Here is a 24,148-nt window from a genome sequence, read left to right as displayed (position 1 = left end):
CATGCCCAGCTCACCCCTCTGGGACACCACCGCCTGCGCTGGGCTGTGGGGTTTGTATAACAGCAGAGGAGTCCTGGGTGACTCTCTGGCCCAGCAGCAGGGCCAGGTGCCTTCTGTGAACAATTGGCAGTAGGTCCATGCCCTTCATTGTTTTGTTCACTGAGTGCGTTCCAGCACCTCCTTGGGCCAGGCCCTGGGCAGAGTGCTGTGGCCACCACGACAGACAGTGCCTGTGTGACAGCTGCCACCCAGGAACCACCAGGTGCTGCAAGGATCCCAGAGGGAGTCACCTAGTTCCACCTGGGGAATATCGGGAACATTCCTGGAAAGTGGCGTGGCTGGGGCTGAGTTTTGACGAATAAAGAGAAGTCAGCCCAGTACAGAAGGAGGACAAGGACACTGGGCGGAGAGCCAGGACATTGTGCAATGAGTTCAGGGGAGGGGAAGGGAAGCATGGGGTGAGGAGGCAGTTGGAGAGGTGGAGAAGCAGGGACAGGCCAGCACTGGCTGGGTGCACCTTGCCATGGAGCATGGTTTCTATCCTGAAAGCCAGGGAGCCATCAGAGGACTGGGTTGAGGACAGAATTTGCCTGGAATTGGCCTGCAAGGAGGGCCTCCCTGACTGTGTTGAGGGAGGGGAAGGGGCAGATTTGGGCTGGGGCCTCCTCTGCCTTGCTGCCAACCTGCCAGGCTAGGGGGCTAGCTGAGTGGCAGGACAAAGCAGGTACTTCAGGAGGACCAGAAACCATATGACGATGCCTCTTCACACCCTCCATCTGGCAGGGTCTTTCTTCCCATTTCACAGATGTGAAAACTGACCTCAGGATGACTGGTTTAAAGCTACATGGCTCCTCAGCCGACCTGGGACTGAATGGGTGGCAGGGCTTGCCTACTTGAGAATGTCCTTTCCCAGGCTGGGCCCTTTTTGCCAGCGCAGCCTGCACACCTGCCATGTTTACTCTGGAGCTGTGTCTCACGTGGCCCTCTCCCTAGAGGAGCAGCAGCCCCAGGCCACATCTCATAGATGCCTGGGGGCAGGGGGACTCCTCTGATGAGAAAAATTTCCTCCTGGACTGCCCCCCATACCCTCTCCAGGACCCCAGCCTGGTGTCCCTAGGAAATCCAGAGGGGCCCCTGGAGTGGGAGGTAGGAAAACCTCCTTGTGGCCCATGACCAGATCCCATCCACACCCCCACTGGCATTCCTGATCCTTCCCAATCAGACTCCAGGCTCCTCTGGCCTTATTGTGTCCCTTGCTGTGCCATGGACAAAGCTGCCCACTGTTCCCTTCAAAGGGGCAGCCTCTATCCAGCATGCTCTTAGCCCTGCAGGCAGAGAGAGCAGCAGAGGGAAAGAATCTGGGGCAGGAGGCATTATGTTTGCAGAACTGGATGCAGTCTTTGTGTCTGGAACCTAGAAAGTAAGGGGAAATGCCTGGTTCATGGAGTTGATGAAGCTGAGAAGCCAGAGGAAGGACTTTTATCTTTGTCCCAAGAGCAATGGGAGGGAGATGTCATTGACAGGGTGTAGGCAGGGAGCAATGATTGGTTCTGCTGTGGAAAGCTCTCTTTGGAGCAGGGAGCTCCAGGAAGGGGCAGTTACAGTTATTCAGGTGGGAGAGGCTCTCACAGCCCCTAGTCCAGGAACTGGTCTGACCCCCACTCCACCCAGGACTTTGTGGGGTATGATTGGAGGATCCCAAGGATCCCCAGCCCAGCTGAAAGCAAACTTGAGGCACCCATGCTCACAGGAACTGGGTCAATAAGCTTTGTGCCCCTAGATGCTAGCCCAGAATGTTGGGTTTATCTGATGAACAAATGGGTGATTGGTGGATAGATGGATGGATGGATGGACAAACAGAGGATGGGTGGGTGGGTGGGTGGATGGATGGATGGGTGGATGGATCAATGGGTGGATGGATGGATGGATGGATAGTGGGTGATTGAGTGGATGGATGGCATCTACAATCCGCTGCAGGCTGTGCCAGCCCTGTAGGACTCTCTGCTTCTGAGTAACAGAAGGGCCTCTAGGCCTGAAGGGCCCGAAAGGAGCTCCTGAGCAAGGACCAGACTTTCCTCATGACCCTTTTGGCCTCTGAAATGCACTCAGCCCTTCCCAGCTTCTCAGAGACTGTTTGCTCCAGAGTCAATTTTTTATTTATTTTTTCCTCATACATTTGACTTGCCAAACTGTGACGCTAACCAGCCCTGTCCCTCAGCCGCATTGCTGGGGAGGCCCAGGATGTTGCTTTCCTAGGAGCCAGTCCTTCTTTTGAGCTGCCTCAGGTCCCGGCTGGTGTTCCCCAGAGCAGGGCCCGAGAGAGGCATGCACAGGCTGGCAGCGGTCTGCTTTCCACCGTGTCCTCTATTGTCACAGCCCTCCCTCAGGCCTGGCTCTGTGCCCCTGCTCCAGATGCCAGGCCAGCTGGGCCAGCCACTCAGAACAGGTCAGAGACAATGTAGTCGCTGTGGACCCCATCAATCACCCCTTGGCCGTTGTTGTGGACGAACCAGCAGCCCACCTGAGTGCCATTATGGACATCCTTCCTGTAGTCTTTCTGGTAGCCCCTGGAGAAGGGAGACAGATGCTGTGATACACAGGGTAGGTGAGATGGCTGCTACGCTCATGGACCAAGGTTGAAAAAGGGTGTGATGTTGCCAATTCCATAATTCTCTGGCCAAGAATGAGGTTGCATGGTTACTCCTTCTAGGGGGCTGAGTTTGGCCTTTCCCTGATTCGGAGGGGCCTCGAGGGGGCCAGGACCCCAGAGGGAAATGAGGGAACCCCACAGAAGACAACCCTGCTGGACCAATGTGTGTGGGCACAGAGGGCTCTTTCCTCCTGGCTTGGTAGTGGGCAGGGTGAGGATGTCAGATGGGTCCCCGCACCTGGTGACTGCCAGCCGATGTTTCTTCACCAGCATCGTGGCATGTATCTTGGAGGGGTCATTGCCTGGGTTGAAGTCAGACACTTGAAAAGCAAGGGGGCAGAAGAATTGTCCTGGGAAGAAAAACATTTACACTGTCAGCTCCTGCCATCGCCTCAGGTAGCATGGCCACTGGCCTTCCAGGGTTAAGGCAAAGACAGAGGGGGTGCTGTGTGCCGGCCATGGAGAGGCTAGGATGGCCTTTCACATGGCTTTTCCCTCTGCCCTGAACAGCCTGAGCTTGAACATTCCATACCCAGCAGCCCGTGTGACTTTGTTGACATCTTGTCACTGTCCAGCACGTAGAAGCCCAGAAAGTGAAGGTGGATGTGATGTTCCTTCCACACCTGGTGCAGAACCACCTTAAAGGTAATCCCTTTTCCAAAGGAGACCACCATAGCCTCCCTGTTGGTCTTTACGGATAACCTAGGGGAGAAGAGGAGGACAGCAAGGGGCACAGTGGCCATGACACCAGGCATCTGAATCAAGGACATCTTGGCAGAGCCCTCCCTGTGCATGGCACCTGAGAACACACAGACTCCAGAAACTATCTCAGGGGTGTTGGAGGAAAGACATGTCATGCGTGCCGACTATACCTCCCCTGAATGCATTCTTGCTGCTCCTTAAGCAGGAAAGGGGCTGTCCTCGGCATCCGGAGGCCTGGGATCCAGTCCCAGCTCAGCCACTAGTTTCCTGGGCAGGTTCTACCCCGTTTCTGAGCCTCAGTGGGAGTAACACTCCTGCCCTGCCTCCCAGGCTCTGGGTAATCTAAAGACATAGGAGAGGCTGAGCGGCTTGGGAACTAATAAATTCCCCCAGAGAAGATGCAAATAGGATTCTTGCTGTTACCAGATTGCCAAGCCTACCTGATCCTTGGGTCCATGTAGCCCTTCCCTCAAGGTCGCCCTATGAACTGTCCAGCTACCAATTCTGGTTCTCACAGGGGCCCTAGGGGTTGGCTCAGGTCTACCATGGTCACCCTCCCCCGGGGCAGGGGCTGAACTCTGAGGCCACCAGTCTTCCCTGTAACCCCATATGGATCTTCTGTCCTCAGATTTCTACAAATCCTTCAAGCCTCCTTCTATCGAGTCCCGGTATGGGGCCTTACCTTTCTGAGGTGACCGTGACTGTGTCCAGCCAGCTGAAAGTACTCTGTGCAGCCCCATTCTTCACGGTAATCTTCTCTGTGGTCACTTCAATCCGCAAGTCCATCGGAGAATTGACAATGCCCACTTTGCCAAGGTAAGTCTTTCTGTTCTTAGAGTTAGAGCTGTTTCCCTTGTCACCAATGATCTGCCCATTTACTGTTAAGCCTGCCAGGGGCAAGGGGTAGTAAGAGACCAGCGAGATCTTCTTATCAGCTGGCCGTTAACAATGTGCCTTCCGCCCTAACCAGTTTGGCTCAGTGGATAGAGCGTCAGCCTGCGGACTCAAGGGTACCAGGTTCGATTCCAGTCTAGGGCGTGTACCTTGGTTGAGGGCACATCCCCAGGAGGGAGTGTGCAGGAGGCAGCTGATCAATGTTTCTCTTGCATCGATGTTTCTAATTCTCTATCCCTCTCCCTTCCTCTCTGTAAAAAATCAATAAAATGTATTAAAAAACAAAAACAAAAAACAAAACAAAAGAATGTGCCTTCCCCCTCAGCCAGACTTGCTGTGAGGTATTCAGAGTGGGGGGGATCTCCAGAAGAGACCAGAACCTCACAGTTAACACAATCTGCTCCTAGACACTCTGGGTCACACTGGTGGCTGAGGGCCCACAGTGTAGACCTGTCTCTTTGCCTGGGCCAGGACGTATTATTGTTCAAAGAAAAATGATTCCCCAGCTATAGGCTGAGTCCTGCCTGCAGGGCCAGGCTGCCCTTAACTCTAACCATCTCCCCAACACACTTGCCCCTGGGGAACTTGGCTAGCCTGTGGTCTGGACAGCCCTCTCCAGTGTGTGAAGATGGGAGCATTGTGAGCAAATGAGGACCGGGTCCATGTGCCCAGACCTTCCCAGGAAGACCCTTGGCTCCAGCCCCACCCTGCAGCCCCCACCTGTAATGGGGTCCTCAATGAGGCGCAGCACTGTGCCTGGTTCTTCATCAATGTTGAAGCAGATGGCATCCTTTTTCCCTCGGACTTGGATGATGAAGTGGGGGTCTCCGTCCACTGAGGGCACATCAGAGAAAGGGCTGATGCTGGGGCCTCACCCACTGGCCCCTGTGGGATGGACTCCTAGGCCGGCAGGAGGCACTGGGCCCTGGGCCCTGAGCCTTGCCCCCGGAAAAGCCGGGGAACTCACCATAATAGTAGGGTGAAGAAGGAGGCTGGTAGCTGGCTGTGGACACAAAGGGAGAGAAGGCTGAACTAAACAAGCAGGCCTGGGGAGGCACCAGACCCCACCCAGAGCTTGGCTCATACCCTCCCCTTCCTGCTTCCTAATGCTCTCAACACCCACCCACCCCCATCTCCTCAGGATCCAACCATCTGCCTGCCCCAGAGAGCTGAATTAGGAAGACTCAGGGAGATGGGCAGGGCTGTGCTGGGGCAGAGGACTGTGGCCACGATGTTTACTCACTCTGGTAAGCCATGGCGGCAGTCACTGAAAAAAGAAGTCAAAGGGCAGTTGTGAGCGGGGACCTCTGGTGCCTTATTCCCAACACCTGTGCCTTTAACCTGTCTGAGGGCTAGCAGTGCGCAGTGAAACCCCAGCACTGACTGACAGAGGGTGGGATGTGAGCCTTAGCTTAGGCTATGGAAATGGGGGCATGCCCAGGAACTTCTTTCTAGGACTGGTGGTGATATGGTGTGATTTTAAGGCCAAAGGCGTGACACTTTAATATGGCTAAAATGCAAACCATCAGATGGTCAGCTTGTCTGTCATGAGTAATGCTCATAGCACATCCTACCTGCAACTCTTGAACTCCTGCCCCATCCCTTGTTGGGGTGCGATGAGGCTTACAGCTGTCCTTGGTAGTAACACACACACACACACACACACACACACACACCATACACACTGGTGATGTGCTAGGGTGTTCTAAGGGGAAAGCTGGATAGAACAACCTGTGTTGATGGAGGTGAGGCAGGCAGGGGCTGGGGTAACTTTGCATAGTGGTGATGGGCTTGTGAGAGGTGAGGCTCCAATTTTATGATGAGAGAGACACAGGATGCTGTGGATTCCAGCTCAGGCACTGCAACCAGGCTGCGTGGGCCAAAGCCTTGGCTCAGCCACCTGCAGACAGATTCCTTGCACAAACAGACGTAACCTCTGTGCCTCAGCTTCCTCACAGTAAAATGAGAACCTTACTCAGAGGGTTGCCCTGGACTCATCGAGTGTGATGCTTGATGTGGGACATGCTCCTTTTGCAGGCCACATAATACTCTCCTACTGACTGTCCCTCCTTGGGCAGAGGAAGCCACCTCCAATCGATGGACAAGGGCCCTGGCGCCCAGAGAAGGGCAGAGCCAGGCCCAAAGTTGCTCATGAGTGGGCAGCAGAGCAGGGACCTGAGCCCAGGTGAGCTCAGAAAGGCCTCCTGGGTTCTCTCTTGTCTCCCTCCCGAGACCCCACCCAGCTGCTGGCTGAAGCTCACCTGATTCCTCAGGCCCTGTGAGGGAAGAAAGGGAGAAATGTGTTAGAAGCCACAGACTCCTGGGGTCTGGGCCAATGTGATCAATATGCTGCCTGTCCAACCAGCCCCAGGCTGTGGGCCTCCCAGCAGCCAGCTGTGCTCCCAGAACCAGGAGCTCCTGGCCTGGCCTGGACCAGCTCTTTGCCTCCCATGCCCCCTGATGCCCACACTCCCAGCCCATGTGGCCAGTTGTGGGGGATACTCAGGACTCCTCTCTTGGGGTATGGTGAGCAGCCTGGTCCCAGCCTCCAGCTCTCAGAGCCTCTTCCTCTGGCCATCCCCAGGAGAGTGCTCAGGGCTTAGCTTTAAGCCTGGAAGTGCTTCTCCCTATCTACCTGAGTCCTTCCATGTTGCAGCCTAAGTCCCTCTCCCGGAAGTGACCCTGGTCAGGGTCCTCACTCCTGTACTCCTATCCCCTTAGAGACTCAGAGGCCCCTGATCCCCCCACCCCCCACAATCCACAATGCTGGCTTCACTCCCTCCACACACGCTCCCCAGCGTTTGGCCAGCTTTCCTTCAGTGCCCCTGGGCCTGCTCTTCAGTGAGGTTGGGTCTGCCCAGCCTGGCCCACTCCTCTCAGGACCCCCAAGGCCCCAGTCGAAGAGGAAGGCCTCCCAGTTCTGGCCTTCACTCCCCGTGTCCACCTTCGCCAGGCTTGTCAGCAATAGCCATCTGGTTGTCACTGTCCTCAGGCTTGGTCACCACCATGGAGGTCAGTGGAGTCACAAAGTGGTACTTGAGGGACAGGTCCAGGGCCTGGGCTGTGAGGTTCTCCTTCTCACTTCCATGGGCGTTCTTGCTGTAGGGAGGGGCGTGGCGAAAGGGTCAGCCTGGAACTCAGCTCCCTGCCCATCATCCCTACATTGACCCCCAGCACCAGGCCAGGAGCCCCAGTGTCAGCCCAGGACCCCCTATGCCCAGGGTGGAGCCTGCTAGAGCTCAGAAAATACTGATTCACCAGCTCCCTGGGACAGATGGACAGGCTTCCTCCATCTGTGCTTCCTCTCTGAGGGGACTCCATCTCTCCAGCTATAACATATAAGGGGCTTGCAATGGCCACTGCAACAGCCACTCCTGGTGAGTGCTCAGCAGGTGCCAGGCCCTGCACCAGGGGCTTCACCGGCTAGTCCCTCCTAATAGGAGGCTGACATGCCTCTCCAGTGGGCCCCGGCTCTGCCCTCTGGGGACTGAGGGCATCGCTCTCCATCTCTGTCCCTGGATGTCAGGCTGGGCTCTGCCCTGGAAAACATTCTGATGGACTGGGGAGAAAAGAGGGCAGGCCGCTGGGCATGTGTGTGGGGTGCACTTCCCGGGTGTGGCCCGGTCATCTTCCTCTTGGGCACCCGCAGAGCAGAGCCTGCCAGGGGCAGGCACAGGGAGAGGCTGGGGCAGTGCCAGGGCCCAGTGCGGGGCCCGGCTCTGTGAGGGGTGGTCCTGGGTCACCGTTTGTCCAGCAGCTGCTCAATGGTGAGGTAGGCCCAGAGCCGCTCGATGTAGCTCCCGAAAATGTAGTCCTGCTCCTGCAGTGCCTTCTCCATCTCCTTCAAGTCCACGTCCTCCGTGAAGGTCAGGTCAGTGAGCGCCTGGGGCAGGGGTGGGAGAAGGTGAGAAGCACAAGGAATGGAGGCCTGAAGCCAGGTGGGCCCGGTTCAGGGGCTGCCACTGCTGGACCGTCAGCCTGTAGGCACAGGCTCCATCACTGCTTGATCCCCCATCCCCAGCCCATATCCACGCCCAGCCCAGCTTACCCCGTGGCCCTTCACATCTGCCTTAAAATTGTTCATGTCCTCGTCCACCAGGCGCCCAGCCACCACGATCTCAGAGCCATCATAGAAGTGCTGGTAAGTGTTCCGGGTCAGGTCCAGGATAGCGTTCTCAGGGTACTCCACCTCCACTGCCGTCAGCAGCGGGTTGGCCACCTCCTCATAGAAGCCCTGGAGTCCGAGAAGGGACCTGGTCATCTCAGGCCACCAGGGCAGGCGGGCACGGAGAGGAGAGTGGGAGGGTTCTCACTGACGCCTCCGAAGGTTGTTGAGTCCCACAGGCTGGGCTGGGCCCAACCTGAACCCCACATCTACATGGGCCTGGCTGTGCCCTTCCGTGTGTGGGGGCTCCCTCTGCTACCCCAACCCCACCCCACCCCACCCCCCCGCACCCAGAAAAATACAAGTGTTCTTGCACTAGAAAGCACTCAAGAAATGCTTGTTGGAATGAAGGGGAGGAGGAGAGGACAGGAGGAGAGGCTGCCTAGAGATGGTGTAGGGTGGGAGCAGGTGGGGATGGAGGCCCAGGGGTCCACGGCAGAGGCGGAGATGCAGGCACCTGCGCCAGGAAGGGTGAGTGTTGCCAGATTTAGCGAATGAAAATACAGGACATGCAGTTAAGTTGGAATGTCAGATAAACAAGAAATTAATTTTTGTTACAAGTATGTCTGTTATGGACTGAGTTGTGTGCCCCCTAAATACCCAAATACGTAGGTTAAATTCCTTACCCCCAGTCCCTCAAGATGTGGCCTTGTTTGGACACAGGGTCTTTACAGAGGTGACCAATTCAAAATGAGGTCTTTGGGATGGACCCCAATGCAATGTGCCTGGTGTCCGTATGGAAAGGGGACAGACACACACAGGGGAGAGGATGTGAAGAGACAGGGAGAGAGGCCTGGCAGATCCCCCCTCGGGGCCCTCACAAGGAACCAACCCTGTTGACACCTGATCTTGGACGTCCAGCCTGCAGGACTGTGAGACAGTACATTTCTGCTGTAAGCCTCTCAGTTTGTAGCACTTTGTCCTGGCAGCCCCCGCAAACTAATACCGTGTCCTGTGCAATCTTTAGGGCAGACTTACACTGAAAATTACTTTTTTTTTTTCAGAAATTCATATTTAAGCGATGACCTATATGTGCTGTGGCAAGCCTATGGAGGAACCCCTTCCGTGCACCCTGATCACGATGCTAGAACCATTAATGATGGGTAAGAACCAGAGGTAGATTTCAACTTAAGCGAAAGTTCTCTCTAATTATTGAAATGACCACCCAATGGCACAGCTCCCTGAGGAAGGAGTGAGCCCCTCATTCCTGGAGGGGTGCAAGACAAGGCACACCTGCAGCTGCAAGTTGGCATCGGAATCCTCATAAATGCGCCGGGCAAACCCATCGTTCTCCAGGGCCATGCTTTCCAGGAAGTTATAATTCAGATCCTTGCCAAAGCCCAGGGTATATAAGGGGAACCTGCCTCCAATGGCACTCAGCACGTTCTTCTGTATTCTTCTTACATCTGCAGGATAAAGGGGTGTTCACACTCTAGTGCCACCCAGACAACTGTCTGGACTCACTCTGTCTGAAGAGATCTGACTCCTGTACGTGCGGTGCGGGAGGGGTCGTGGTCAGGAGCCTTTGTCCGGCCAGAGGGTAGGGAGCCCTGCAAGGGGGAGGCAGGTCCCTCCCCTCAAGGGGCTCACAGTCCACAGGAGCCTTGCGGAGACCTGCCCAAGGTCTTACAGCAAGCGGGCTACAGAGCCAGGAGCGGCAGCCAGGCAATAGGGATCTGTTTTAGAGCCACGGCCGCCTGCCTCACCAGTATCAGGGTGCCCGTCGGTCAGCATGATGACGATGGAGGTGCTCCTCTCTGGCACTGTGTGCTCCTCCCGGGCCTTGTTCAGCATGCTGATGCCTGTCAGCAGCCCGTCGTTCATGTTGGTGCCTGACACACAGAGAGCACCATGGGAGGGGCCCTCAGTGGACCATCGTGGAGGAGGGGGTTGGGACATTGGCCCTGATCATGTGCCCAAGGACTCTGTCTGCGAGTACGTGGTGGTACTCAGTAAATACTGACTAGTGAGTGAAGAATGAATGATTTAAACTTTCAAACAGGGTAAAACCTGCCTCTCAGGGTTGCTGCAGGAATAGAAGCACATGGTGATGGTGAAAACAATTTGGGAATCAGTTAGATGGACTCCCGGCCCTTCACTGGGAGGAGAGGGGAACAGTACAGACATCACTTGTGATTTTCTGTAAGAAACGACCAACAGTAAAGGTTCTCTGTGGCCTGATCTTGCTGGGAGTTGGGGTGCACCCGCATCATGGGTTAGAAACAGACAGATGGGTTTTCTTAGACCCTGAGATCAAGCCTAAGGACCCCACCCCACTCCCGCCTCTACCCCCAGCCAGGGTCTGCCGGCCTGGCCAGCAAAGCCTGTGCCCCAGGGAGGAGGGAAACAGGCTGCTCAGGCAGAGGGAGGGGCAGTGAGAACGTTGCTCTCCCCTCTGTTCTTACTTCCTCGATCTCTAATGTTCTTCACAAACTCCCTGGCCTCCTGGATGTTCTCAGGAGTGGCTTGAACTAAAGTGTCTTTCCAAGTGGTCACATCGGAACCGAACAGGATGAAATTCAGGTAGTCCTCCTCTTTTATATCCTCCAGGATTTTGAGGAGGGCATCCCTTGTCTGGGAAAGAGAAAGACAGGCAGACAAGAAGCTGGGAGAGGCAGCCACAGACAGCCTGGTGTCTTTGCAGCTGGGCTGGCAGTGGGGCCCCTGTGGCCTGCAACAATGGGGGTGGGCATTTGTGCCTTTTTGTCCTATTCTCCTTCCTCCTCTTTCACTGGAAACATCAGCTTTGTCCACTTAAAACAAAACTGTCGTCCATCCTGGGTGGCTCAGTTGGTTGCAGTGTTGTCCTGTACCCCAAAGAGGCTGTAGGTTTGATTTCTGATCAGGGCAAATACCTAGGTTGCAGGCTCAATCCCCAGTTGGTGCACCTACAGGAGGCTACCGATTCGTTTCTCTCTCACATCGATGTTTCTCTCCCCCTGCCTTCCCCTCTCTCTATAAATCTATAAGCATATCCTTGGGTGAGGAATTTTCTAAATGTCTACCCCCCCCCCCCCACCTCTCACCCCCACTTGTACAGAAGAGAGTACCTGCTCTATTTTCCGGCCAGACATGGAGCCGCTGATATCAATCACGAAGACCACATTCTTAGGCACCACAGGAAGGCCTTGAGGTGCAAAGAAGTGCACAAAGTAGCCATTGACTATCTGGAGAGGGGAGAGAGAGATGAGAGGTCATGTCCATGAAGCAACCTGGCTAATCTTGCAAATAAAAGCTGACAGTTAGCAGGGCGAGAAGATGATGTCAGTTCCCACCCTCCTGAGTGTGCCACACACGTTCTGGTCTGCCTGCCACCCCCATGCCCTGCAGGAAAGGTGGCCTTGGACAGAGTATCCAGGGTGATGGCGCTACATGCAGCTGCAGCCCCTCTCCCCCCACCCCCCAGCCCTCATCCACTGTGATGGGGAAGCCAGCAGCCTGATGAAGCCAGTAGGGAGGTACCTGCACGTTGGCTGGAGACTCTCTGTTCACATCGTAGGTTACGATGAAGTCTCCGTTGAGGAGGGTGTCTCCACAGGTTGGGCAAGAACGCTGTTGGTCCAAGCTGGGCTTGAAGGACACATGGCCCTGAGGGAGGGACATGGGGGGGTCTTGCTCAGCTTGTCCAGGCACCTCCCACTGCAGCCCTCAGCCCATGGGTGCCTTGGGGGCTGAGGCACAGCCCTCATAGGGAGAAGCCCAGAGGTGGGCACCCGGCAGTCCTGCCACCACCCAGCATACACTGGACTTCCTGAGCACTGCTCTCTCCTCGGAGATCAGTGGCAACTTGGAGGACAGTGGCCTTATCTGATGCAGCCTTTGTCTTTCCCTGTTCACCTAAGTCCCTGTGTTCAGCCTATTGGCCTTCAGCACTGAGAAGCCACTTAGGGAGGGGAGCTGTGCACCGTGAAAAGGAGCTTCGTGTTGGGTGGTATGTGTTGGTGCCAAGAGGAGGAGGAGGGGAAAGGCAGCAAAGCAGGGAGGTGGGAGCAGGCACTGCCCTGCAGAAGCCAGCAGCCCTCTGAGTGTGTGCACCTTGGGCCTCGCCCTACAAATCCTGAGTGACTTATGTTTGCTATTCGTGTACACATGCATGCATCCACAGCCCATGGTCAGCAAGACCCTGGAATAGTAGGGCCTTGGGGATCAGAGTCAACCACTAGCACCAAGAGTAAAGTTCCCTTTCAACTGCCACCCCCTCAATGTGGAGTCAGCAGATCTAAATGACTCCCTCTGGCCTCAGTCTCCTTGTCTGTAAAATAGGGGCAGTCACCTGTCCTGCCTACCTCCCAAGGTAGAATGACACTGGGCTTTATAAGTGGTCCCCCACACATACCAGTTCCAGCCCAAGCAACTGGCCAAGCACTTTGAGGTAATCAAGCGCCCCTACTGGCCCTGCTGAAACTGGGGGACAGGATGAGGGGTTGGGGAAGGGCTGCTGGGGCATGTCAGTTCCTCAGGCGGGTCATCCTCAGCATGCAGCCCCCTGCCTCCAGCATCCCCACTCCTGACCAGGTGGCCAGGGAGACAGTGATGGCAGCAGATAGACACACGCTCACGAGCATCAGCCAAGCCTTAGGGCTCAGACTGGTCCTGCTAGGGTCTGGGTTCCTGCCCCTACCCCCAGGCCTGAGAAGCATCTGTACCACCTTTTTTCCTGAGAAGGACTTGCTGAGGGCGCTTCCCAGGAGGTCATTGGTGATGAATGAGGCCTGAGCATCCAGCATGCTAATGCCCTGGGGCTCAAAGATGTCTACCTCGATCTGCAATGTCCAAAGATAAGGAGAGGTTACTCAGTGACAGTACAGAGGCCAACCTCTAGGACAGGGCCCACAGCGATGGGTCAGTGGTGGTGCAGGGACCAGCTTCTAGTACAAATCTGTGACAGCCACACCTGGTGTCTCCCACCAAGAAAATGAACAAAAGGGCCCTTCAATGGTACTCTAACCCCAAAGCTCTCCAATGGCCTGCCAGGTGGTGTCCAATTTCCACCATGAAACCATTTCAGATCTGATGTAGGTAGAGCACCGTTATAACCAGTTACCAGCTATACAGAGACACTTTGTGATGTTGCCCCAAGGGCCCAGCATCCAAAGATCTGGGTGAGTCCAGCCCAGCCTCCTCCTCCCCTTGGCCCAGTTGCTATGGCCAGAGCCATTGGAATTCCCCCGAGCTTCCTCAACCAAGTGGTGAGGCCTGGACTTCTGTGTCATTGACTTTGCTCTGAGCTCCACCCCAGGGGCCCTTCCCCAACCTCCCATTCTGTGCCCACAGTTTCAGCAGGGCCTGCAGAGGTGTTTGCTTACCTCAAAGTCCTTGACCAGTTGTTTGGGCTGGACCTTAAGATACATCTCGTACTTGCCCTTGTTCCTCTTCAGCAGCTCTTCGTAGGTTAGCTCAAACGTGACTTTGCTGCCCGCAGCCACATTGACTGACACCGTGAATTTCTCCAACTTCCGCCCAGAGGCCCTGAATGGGATGCAAGACAGCGACTGCCCCACAGACTGCACAATCCCACCCATCCTGAGCCTTGGGTTCATCTCAGCCCCTTGGGGGAGACACCTACTCACTCTAAGCCTTGTTTACCTCAACATCAAAATGGGATAATGTGGTGAGAATTACGGACACATTTTGCAATAATAATAATAATAATAATAATAACTGCTGCCGTTGTTGTTTGCATCCCTTACAGACCAGACATTCTCCCCCAGGCCTGGGGTCCGTACTTACTTGACCAAACCAGCTGTCTTGCCCTGGGACACAGCCTTTTCATACTGCTTCTTGGCGACTTCCTTCTCCTTGACATTACCAGGGTAGGTAACACCATCGATGGTCCTGCAGGGACAGATTTGGGGGCTCATGCTGGGCCAGACTCCCCTCCAGAGCCCAGAGCCAGCAGCCATGGGGACACCCACAGGGTGAAGTTGGTGATGAAAGCGGTCTTGGGCAGCTCCACGTCAAAGGAAACCTCCTTGGCGGCATCTGCGCGGTTGACGGCCCTCGTGGTGACAACATTGTGAGCAAAGCGGGAGGTCACCTTGCAGCTGACCTTGGTACTGTAGACCTCAATGTCGCCAGCCTTCTGTGGGAGAGGGGATGGTGATCAGTGCTGACCTGCCAACCCGGGCCCTGGGAAACAGGTCTTCTAACCTGGCCACTCCTCTTCCCAAGGCCCTGCCTGGGAAGCACCCCAGTCACCCGTGTGGGAAGCCTGGTGGCCTCCTCCATCCCCCTGCCCAGTTGGCCACCTCTGTCCTGATGATGGGCGCCTGGGCAGTCCTGGTGCCCCTCGCATGCGCTGGCCTTCCTGAGCACCTCTCTCCCTTCGGACACTAGAGGCTTCTTGGAGGGCAGAGTCCTTGTCTGATTCAGCTTTTGTTTCTCCCTGTTCACTGGGCCCCACAGGTTCCTTAGCTCAGCCACCTCATTGCTCAGCAGCAAGAAGTCACTTAGGAAGGGGAGTTTTGCACCATGAGAAGGAACTTCACATAATGCCAAGAGGAGAGGGCGAGGGGAGGGAGCAAGCCAGGGAGCAGGGCGGGTGAACTGAGGGAGGCTCTAGGGAGATGTCTGGGTTAAACATGGCCTCCTTAACCCTGTAGTCTGTTGCCATGCAGCCTGTAGCCGGTGAGATCTTATAAAAAACAAACTGACCCTGTTCCCCTCCCTCGTAAAGCCCTCCCGTGCTCCCTATTGCCCTCAGGACAGTGTTCCCCATGCTCTGAGGTCCCCAGGCGGGTCCTGTCACCTCCACTCTGGTGCTCCAGCCAAGCCAGGTCTCTGCACCTCTGACCCCGGGGGTCAGAGACCTGTCCCAGCTCTTCCTGCTCACCTTTCACACTTCCATTTAGAAAGCTCGCCCTCTACCCTCCTACTGTGCCCTTTGGTAATTGTGTGATTCTGCCTCCCAAACAGGCACTTACTTCCTGTGCCGAAAATAGAGTGTGGGCAGGACTTCATGTCCCCAATATTCTTTCCCCCGGGAGCCGGGGTTCGGGGGGAGGGTGAACTGAGGGCGGCTCTAGGGAGATGTCTGGGTTAAACGTGGATATAAAGATGCTCCGTGAAGGTGTGATGGGGCCTTTCACCGCCCAGCCCGGTACCAGCCACTGATGGGTAAGTGTTAGTGGAAGGAAGGATGGTGCAATGGCCATCCTGGACTGCATCTGGGGACAACCTAGGGGGCATGGTTCTATGGCACACTTCCTGGGGGTCTTGAGTCACATGGGAGCCTGCCAGGGTAGGGGCTGTGAGCTGTTTGTCAGCTGTGCAGGACCTGCTGCTATGGCCCAACTCTTCAGCTGTTGAGCAACCAGCTCCACCCTGCCTCCCTCACCATGCCCCCTCCCTGGTGAAAGTCCTCACCTCATCGACGCTGCGTTTCTGGAAAAGCAAAGGCAAACACACTGTCAGGTCAAGGCCAAGGCCACTGTGGCTGGGGGGCAAGTGCTTGGCAGAGGCCAGGGTTCAGTGGTGACCCCCACCCGCCCACACACCTTGAAGGGCCTCTGGATGTAGGACCCACCTGGAGCCACTTGTCAGAGTAGGAAGGGCTCTGAATAGATGGGGAAAGTGAGATCCGGAGAGAGCAGGTCTCAGGCTTCCCAGGGGAGCAGGACAGGGCTTTTCACCTGCTCCACAGACCTCGGCTCACTCTGCCTGTCCCTGCACCCGGGTCCATGAGGCCTCCTCGCAAAGCACCCCGCACCCCTGCACACCACAGGGCTCAGCCCAGCCTTCCTAGGCGCCTCTGCCCTTTTCTCAGAGGTGGACCTTCATAGCTGCTCAGTGAGGTGAGCAGTTCGTGGTGTATCACCCATTTGACAGGTGGGGAAACAGAGGTCCAGGGAGAGCTAAGAGCCTTGGCCAGAATCAAAGGGTAAGTTTGGAGCCCAGTTCTCCCAAAACCCAGCCCTGTCCCCTGCAGCTCATGACCCCGCCCTCTACCTCCCCCTCCCACATGTAGAGGACCTCCCAGGCTGGGACCTCTGCCCCGTGATGGGCCCAGATTGTGAAGCGAGGACAGACTTACCTCAAGTGGCCGGGAGGGGCTTCTTGGGAAGCCAAAGGCCACGGAGCTGGAGAGCAGGGCCACGATGAGGCAGGGCCACCAAGCAAATGCCATCACTGAACACGCAGGCCTGGCCTGCAGTCTTTATATGAGCCAGCTGACCAGCGGGGTCAGTGACTCTCAACAGTACGGGAGGAGCGGGAGGCGGAGGCTGTCTGGGAAGCCTCCATGTGGATGGAGTAATGTCGCCTGGATTTGCCTGAACCAAAGTGGCCCCGTGGGTACAGTCAACAGCATTGGAACTTCACCCCCAGGGGCTGGGGGACATGGAGGCCTGGGGTCAGCAGAAGCTGTGTGTTGGCAAGTCAGCCCTGGGACTCCCTGGGTGGGGACAAAGGTGTGGAGTCACATTTAGAGCAAATAGCATCTGTCAGCCTCGTTGCCTCTTACCCGCACCACTGGCCATGGCCCCTGGATCGCAGCCACCCCCTGCTCAAGGCGGCCAGGCCACGGAACCAGACCTATCACTCTAAGGCTCTGATTTCCATGGCTACAGCCCTTGCTGAGTATCCTTCTCTGGTTCTCATGGCCCCAGGGAAAGGATGAACCCCAAGTCCTGTGGCCCAGCTCTCTCTGTTACCTGGTTCCAGCTTGCATTTCTGAACTTTCTCTCCACCCCTGGCATGCCCTCCCCTAGTCTGCACATCGCATCTCTCATCTCTCAACTCTGCCAGTCCCTGTGCCCTCCTCCGGAGCCTTCCTCTTTCATCCCTAGGTGACTGCAGGCAGCTTTGCTGCATTGTTACCCTGTGCTGAGGTTTGCATGTTGAGGCCTGATTAGGGCCTCTAGACTCTGGGCTCCAGGAGGGCCAGGCCATGTCACATTCATCCCTGAGTTCCCAGGGCCTGGCCAGTGACTCAGCTGCCCTCAACCTCTTAAAGAGTCATTTCCCACCCTGGCAGAGGGCCTCAGTTGGTTGGATCATCCATACACCAAAAGATTGTAGGTTCGGTTCCCAGCAGGGCACATACCAGGTTTGCAAGTTTGATCCCAGTCAGGGCAGAGACCTGGGTTACTGTTTTGATCCCCAGATGGGGAACGTGCAGGAGACAATAGATCAATGTTCCCCTCTCTCCCTCTCTTCCTTCCTCTCTCTCTGAAAATAGCTAAATACATGTCCTTAGATGAGGATTAAAAAAAAAAAATTGAGTCATTTTCCAACAGTGTCCAGTGAGGCTGGAGGGCTGGCCTCCAGGACAACGGAAGCTTTGGAGGAAGGGTCTGGTTCCCTCCTAGTGGGGAACAAGACTCCTGGGCCACACCAGGGCTCTACCAGCCCCTGCATCTACTAAAGTGGCAGCTATGAGCAAAGTGACCCAATAACCCTCCCACTCAGCCACTCTCTCTGTTTTTGCTCTTTCTTTAATATATTTTTATTGATTTCAGAGAGGAAGGGAGGGAGAAAGAGAGATAGAAATATCAATGATAAGCGAGAGAATCATTGATTGACTGCATGCTCCCTACTGCAGATCGAGCCTGCAACCCAGGCATGTGCCCTGCCTGGGAATCGAACCATGACTTCCTGATTCATAAGTCAAGGCTCAACCACTGAGCCACACTGGCCGTGTACACTCAGCCACTCTTAATGGAGTAGACAAGAATGCCTGGGATCAGGGCAGCTAATTTATGGATTGTACCATGGCCTTGACTGATAGTTCTGCCCCTGACTGTGACATGTGCAGACAGAGTTGACTGCTAGGAATAGAGAAACAGAGGGAGAAACCACCTCATCCCCAATGCTCTGGGTTGTGTGGGAGGGACAACTTGAAATAGCAATCTGAGTTAGTTCAGGAGGCTCCTGAGGGACAGCTGGGGACTTGGAGGGAACTCCGGTCATCATGCAGAATGTAGGCTTAGATAGAACCTAAGAGACCCTCAGGCTCAGCCATTTCCTTGCTACAGGAGGGGAAATGAGGCCCCAATGGGGCAGAGCCTGGCTCAGAGTGGCCCCCAGCTGGCAGCCCCCGGCTCTCCCTGGAGAAGCCCTGGAGACTCCAGACAACAGATTGGTGTCTGGAACTCCATTGGCCGCCCCGCGGCCTGCGGTGGAGGGCCCTGTGTTCCCTGGGCCGGGAGCAGCCATGGAGCTCAGCGTTTGTGTTGTTGATGTGGGCCCTCGTGGGCCTCACTGAGAGTGGGAACTGAACGGAGAAAAGCCAGAAAGGCTTTGGAAAGGAGAGAGTGGGGGCCTGTCCACTTCCACCTGAAGGGCCGGCAGCATCCTGAAGTACAGATTCACCTCAGTCCCTGCACCTGCACCCTTTCACATTGGACTTTAACTGGGCCCCAGGCAAAGCCATGGGAATGAAGGGACCCTGGGGGAATAGTCCAGGAATCAGTGTGAGGAGCCAGAGAGCTGCTGCTCCGGGCCCCTGAAATCACAGCTTCTGAGCAGTGGCCGCCTCTGCCTTTGGGAAATATTATCTCGCTGTCAGAGGTTGCTACCCCTCCACTGGGGAAGGAGCAAAGGGTGGGGGCAGGAACTGTCTCCTGAGACCCTGAGTCCAGGGGTGCAGCCTCCATCTACTGGTAGCACTTCTTTCTTTCTTGTTTCATACATTCATTTTAAGTGATGCTTTGGAACTTCTGGAATCAAATCCCACAAGGCTTTGGCTACCAGTTGCCCATGGGACTGGAGTATTGATATGGGAGTCATAAAGCACTCAGATGCTGACGCCAGACAGCACGGGTTCAAATCCCAGCTCTGCCACTTAGAAGATGAGTGATTTTAGACAAATTACCTAACCTCAGTTTCCTTAGCTATCAAGGGGCCTGATAGAAGTCTCCCCTAGTGCTGCTGGGAGCATGCATTGAGTTCATTCAACGAAGGCACTTAGAACAGTGCCTGGCTACAGGAAGCACTGAGTCAGGAGTGGTTGTGGCTGGTCATTCCTGTACATGCTGCCAGAGTGTCATTTGGTCCCTGAACCTGTGGGAGGAGCGGTGGGGTACTCTCAGGGCATTCAGAGGGCAGAGGGCAGGGGGGAGGGGAGAATAGGATGGGGTGCGGGCGAATGGATAGGGGTGACCTCCCAGCCTCCAGTTCTGCTGTGACCCCCAAGCCCTTCTGAGAGGCAGCATCTTGAATTGCCTCCCTGCCATTCTCCCTGCCAAAGAGCAGCCAGCCTGGAAGGGGCATAGTCTACCTTTAATGGAAGTCGTGGATACTTTGACATGGGGGACTCCTTGAAGAGGGAGGGGTGGCCTGGGCAACAGGTCAGGATGCTCTCCTCCTCCAAGGCAGGGCAGGTGTGCTGGCTGGGAGCTCAGAAGATAGCGGGGACGATGTAGTCAGTGTGAACACCATCGATCAGGCCGGCCCCATTGTTGTGGACGAACCAGCAGGTCACCTGGGCCCCATGCCGGGGGTCCTTGCTGTAGTCTTTTTGCAAGCCCCAGGGGAGAGACAAGGCGGCTGGGGTCACCTTTAGGATCCAGCAGGGCTACACCTCCCAGGAAGCTCACCCCCCCACCCCATGTGACACCAGGAGGAAGGCTTGGACCAATGATGGGCAACGCCAAGGGCAGAGATGCTAGGAGAGCAGCCCACCCACCTGGTGACGGTAAGTCGTTGGTTCTTCACCACCATTGTGGCGTCTGTCTTTGTGGGGTCAGAGCCTGGGTGCAGGTCGAACACTTTATAATCAAAGGGGTGAAAGAATTGTCCTGGAAAGGCACGTTGGAGGCAGCAGTTACTGGCAGGGAGCTTTGTTCATGCCTTGCACTTAGTAGGTGCTCACTGGAGGTTTAAGAGTTGCTTGAATTTATTCAAGAGCTTGACTGTTTCTCATAAATGTTGGCATCAACGCCCCTCACTTAGTTCACCTGCTATAGAGAAGCAGCTGTATTGTCAGCTGGCCACACCTCCTGTCTTTTTGGACCAATTCCAAAGGAATCTGGCTGGGAGAGAGGTTTGGTGGGTAGGTGCCCCCACAGAATACTTCCTGCAGGAAGGCCACAAGGAGAAGCACTGTGGCTGTGACCATCCCACCCAGGGGGCTCTGGGCCCACGGGACCTTTCTGTTTGCTAATGGGGCCTCTGTCCGTTTGCTCCCAGGCCTCCTTACACTTCAGTTTCACTGTGCGTTCGTTTGATCACAGCCTTTTGAGGGTCAAGACCCTCACCAGGACAAGCCCTCTTTGGATCTCTGAGCCTCGGAAGTCATGTTGGGGGTGACCCTGACTGGATGCCCAACTGCAGAGCTGACCAGTCCCCTGGCTTCAGTACCCGACACCCACATCTCTGCCCACTGAGGCTGGGTGTCCCAGCTCTGGAGGGACAGACAGACCAGTCTGCTCCATGGGTAGATGCTGACGGGAATGTGACTTCATGGGCATCTGATTCCTCTACCCCGTTCCCACCCCAGAGCCCACAAGGTAAATCCTGGCAGTTTGGGAGGTGAGGGGCAAACCTAAGGGACCCCCTGCCACCACCCAGAGAGCAGGTCTTGGCATTCACCGAAAGCCTGGAATTCAGCTTCAGAGTGAGCGCCTTTCCCCTTTGCCCACTGTGCCCAAGCTCGAGCTTGGACAGCCCGGCACACAGTGTGAGGCCATGGCTCCCAGTCTGGGGAAAAGGACAGAGAGACTCAGGGTTGGGGGTCAGGGGGTGATGCATCGTCTGGAAGGCTTCCTGGATGAATGGGGCCTTGGACTGGCTTGAATTGAGTGAGCAGGGAGAGGTGGGAACGGACGGGTCTCAGCCTGAAGGCCTGGGTTCTAAGGGGCTCTGGTCTCTCCAAGGCTGGCCCCGAGGGAGCCCCCATCAAGAAGAAGCGCCCCCCTGTGAAGGAGGAGGACCTGAAGGGTGTCCGAGGGAACCTGACCAAGAACCAGGCGATCAAGTCCAAGACCTACCAGGTCATGCAGGAGTGTGGTGAGTGTTCTCAGGGGACTGGGGGCCGAGGGGGTGCAGATGTGTGTCAGTAGGAGGGGGTAGGATGGGGACTCCTATGGATCTTTTCTAAGAGCCCAGAGCTCAGGGGCTCCCCACCAAAGAGGCTTTCCCTCGCCAGGAGGCTGGGCTGGGCCTCTGACCTCCCCATCCTGCCCGCAGAGCAAGCCGGCGTTGCCGCACCATCTGTGTTCAGCTGCACCCGGACCGGCACTGAGACCGTCTTTGATAAGCCGAAAGCTGGGCCTGCCAAGAGTGTCTTTGGCTGAGAAGTACATGCCACGCCACCCCCTGGGCACTGACAACACCTAGACACAGGAGTCTTTCCCAAGAACTCTTTAATGCCAGCACTCCCCTGCTCCCCTGTTGCCTCTGGGACTGCCACGCCTCCCCCCTCACTCTGGCCTCTCAGCCCAGGCCCTCTGCACCAGGCCCTGGGAAACACCAATAAAGAGGATGCCCAAGCGGCCCCGGCATTTGGAGAGTGTCCTTGGGGACTGGCATGACCCCTGCGTGCGGGTGGGCATGGTCTGTACCCCCCATGTCTTTGGGAGGGTCCTTATGATCCTGAGGTGCTATTGCCACTGCCCCATCCTCGCAAGAGCCTGGGGTGTGGAGACCTGGTGCTGATCTGTGTGACCTCAGACCATCTCCCCTCTCCTGAGGCTCATTTTCCCCTTGTATGTGACAAGGGAGGTGAGCTGAGGCCCAGTGCACAAAACAGGCCACGTGTACAGAGTGAAGCAGGTGGGCCTGGGCTGCCCCTTCCCCTGCCTTCCACAGAAGCCAGCGAGAGGCTCCTCAGGACCCCAAGGCTCTGCAAGAGCCAGGGACCTTGAGAGCCGCCTCCTCCTGCGCCCTAGTTCTGCCTCCTCACCATCTTGCATCCCTCACAGACAAAGCCACGTCAAGGCTCCTGTGGCCAGTGGCAGTCTGCCTCCTGAGCTGCTCACCCTCCCATCTCCAGGTGAACCTCCCCTTGCTCCTCCCACAGCTCTGCCTGAGGCCTGGGAAGGCTGGGTTCTGGGTTTGGGTGAGATCCTTTCCTCTTCAGGCCTCAGTGTCCCCTGTGTGCATGGAGCTCTCAGATTCAGGAAGTACAGAGGCCTGTCCAGCTGTGACAGCAAGAACACGGACAGCCCAGGGCTGGGCTGGCAGGGCCTGGGCTCCCATGCTTGGCTGAGGGCTGTGCCCGTAGGGAAGCCAGGCCTGTCCCCTTGGCAAGTGGAGCTGGCTGCTCTGAACCTTTCCCATGTCCCGGCCTAACCTGGCCTCCTTATATAGCTGTTTCCAGGCTGGGCCTGTGTGCTCTGCCATGAGGGCGCAGAACGTTTTATTGCTGTTTGTTTTAAGAGCTTTTCTACGTTAGCCCTGGCTGCTATGGCTCAGGTTTGATCCCCGGTGCAGGTGCCTACAGGAGGCAGCCAGTACATGTTTCTCCCTCACATCGATGTGTCTTTCTCTCTTCCTTTCTCTCTCTCCCCCTCCCACACCCTCCCTCCCTGCCTCCCTTCCTCTAAAACCAATTTACAAAGAAATCATTTCAACTGTATTAAAGGAAAATCTAAAGTCATCGGTAATCCTACCCCAGGCCTGGGGCCACCCTCCATGTGTCTGGGCTTGTGACAAGGGCACTGCCTTGGTGTGCTGACAGAGCAGCCGTCTGCCCTTTCCCCTTCAATCCATGACTCATGGATCCTTTGGCATAACTGACCTCCATGCAGGTCACCTGTGTGTACAGGCCACCACAGGGAATCGCCCCCTGGAGGAGCTCTGTCCCTTCTTGTTTGTTCCACACATTCAGTAAATTCCCCAGAGGGAGGCCTCTGGGCCACAAGGCGTGGCATCTTTTTGGCTCTCGGTTTGTATTCCCAAAGTGCAGGTCTTGTGTTGGGGGCCTTGCTGGAGTTGCACCCAGAGCCCTGGCTAGATTAATGGGTCCTGAACAGCAGCCTGGGGCCCCAGGAGAGAGAAGGTCTCCTGTGCCAAGCCTCTCTCACCCCAGAAATAAAGCAGATCCACCCTGCCTTGACCCCAGCAGATCTTGCCCCACTCAGACACCCCAAGGAGTGCTCAGGGCCTGTAGGGCCCCACTGCCCATTCACACCAAGCTGGCCTGCAGGCTCCTTCTTCCTGGAAGCTGCCCCCGCCCTCCTCTTCCCAGCCACCCCTCTGTCTCCTCCAGGCTGGGCTAATGGAGAGTGGGCTGTTTCCTGTTGTGTCTCCAGGCCCCAGGGCGCTTGTTGGTGGACCAACTGGTGTAAAGGGTAATGGTGACCTGGGAAGGTTCTAATCTAGACCTTTCAGAAGGCATGCCAGTACCTAGCTCCCACCTGAGCCTGCCTTTCCTCAGTATAGCAGGTCCTGGAATAATGTCCTGTTATTCAGCCTCTTTAGGTTATCATGTTGATGAGGAAAAATGTCAATTCCTAGTGGGGGCCACTGTGTGGAGTTTATGTGGCCTCCCCATGTCTTTGTGGGTTTTCTCCATGGTTTCCTCCCACATCCCCAAGATGTGCACGTGAGATGAACCGGTGTGTATCCATCGTTCCAGTCTAGTGTGGGTGTGTGTCAGTGTGACCTTCGATGGAGGAGTGTCCTGTCCAAGTTGGGGTCTCACCTTTTACACCCTGAGCTGGTGGGAGAGGCTTTGGGCATCCGAACCCCTAAACTGGAATAAGCAAGTTGGAAAAGCATGATCTCACTTGGTTTTATGAATCTTTCTTAAATATAAGTGTAGCTCACACTGATTTCAACATTTTGGATTTTTA

The 24,148-nt window shown here is 55.9% G+C and overlaps 2 protein-coding genes across 2 annotated transcripts; one reads left to right on the top strand and one right to left on the bottom strand.

The window, feature by feature from the left end:
• Positions 1-2,142: 2,142 nt before the first annotated feature.
• On the bottom strand, positions 2,143-16,536 carry ITIH3 (inter-alpha-trypsin inhibitor heavy chain 3). The gene is made up of 22 exons (XM_070391490.1): positions 16,444-16,536; positions 15,777-15,794; positions 14,327-14,493; positions 14,142-14,246; positions 13,718-13,880; positions 13,061-13,174; positions 11,874-11,999; positions 11,462-11,578; positions 10,817-10,985; positions 10,118-10,243; positions 9,645-9,817; positions 8,295-8,480; positions 7,990-8,129; positions 7,191-7,345; positions 6,508-6,522; positions 5,490-5,513; positions 5,214-5,249; positions 4,967-5,080; positions 4,035-4,239; positions 3,183-3,352; positions 2,889-3,000; positions 2,143-2,567 (listed from the first exon to the last, which is right to left on the bottom strand). The coding sequence occupies exons 1-22, from the start codon at positions 16,534-16,536 to the stop codon at positions 2,438-2,440; spliced, it is 2,658 nt and encodes an 885-aa protein (XP_070247591.1). The 3' UTR covers positions 2,143-2,437.
• Positions 16,537-19,991: 3,455 nt separating this feature from the next.
• On the top strand, positions 19,992-21,853 carry LOC138992648 (musculoskeletal embryonic nuclear protein 1-like). Its single transcript, XM_070391489.1, has 3 exons — positions 19,992-20,046; positions 21,153-21,359; positions 21,540-21,853. Exons 1-3 carry the CDS (start codon positions 19,992-19,994, stop codon positions 21,644-21,646), a joined length of 369 nt encoding a protein of 122 aa, XP_070247590.1. The 3' UTR covers positions 21,647-21,853.
• The last annotated feature ends 2,295 nt before the right edge of the window (positions 21,854-24,148 follow it).

The sequence above is a fragment of the Myotis yumanensis genome, unplaced genomic scaffold, assembly GCF_028538775.1.
Source record: "Myotis yumanensis isolate MYYU_CA2020_CCGP unplaced genomic scaffold, mMyoYum1.0.hap1 SCAF_14, whole genome shotgun sequence".
Taxonomy (NCBI): domain Eukaryota; kingdom Metazoa; phylum Chordata; class Mammalia; order Chiroptera; family Vespertilionidae; genus Myotis; species Myotis yumanensis.
This window is presented reverse-complemented; position numbering and strand designations above follow the sequence as displayed.

Bases quoted from the DNA above. Each gene is read 5' to 3' on its own strand.
- ITIH3 (XM_070391490.1), bottom strand. From the start codon at position 16,536: ATGGCATTTGCTTGGTGGCCCTGCCTCATCGTGGCCCTGCTCTCCAGC. The intron at 13,175-13,717 runs GTAAGCAAACAC...TGGACATTGCAG, and splicing joins AACTGGTCAAGGACTTTGAG to ATCGAGGTAGACATCTTTGA. The intron at 9,818-10,117 runs GTGAGGCAGGCG...TTTATCCTGCAG, and splicing joins CGACGGGCACCCTGATACTG to ATGTAAGAAGAATACAGAAG.
- LOC138992648 (XM_070391489.1), top strand. From the start codon at position 19,992: ATGGGCAACGCCAAGGGCAGAGATGCTAGGAGAGCAGCCCACCCACCT. The intron at 20,047-21,152 runs GTAAGTCGTTGG...GCTTGAATTGAG, and splicing joins AGCCCACCCACCTGGTGACG to TGAGCAGGGAGAGGTGGGAA. The intron at 21,360-21,539 runs GTGAGTGTTCTC...TCCTGCCCGCAG, and splicing joins CCAGGTCATGCAGGAGTGTG to AGCAAGCCGGCGTTGCCGCA.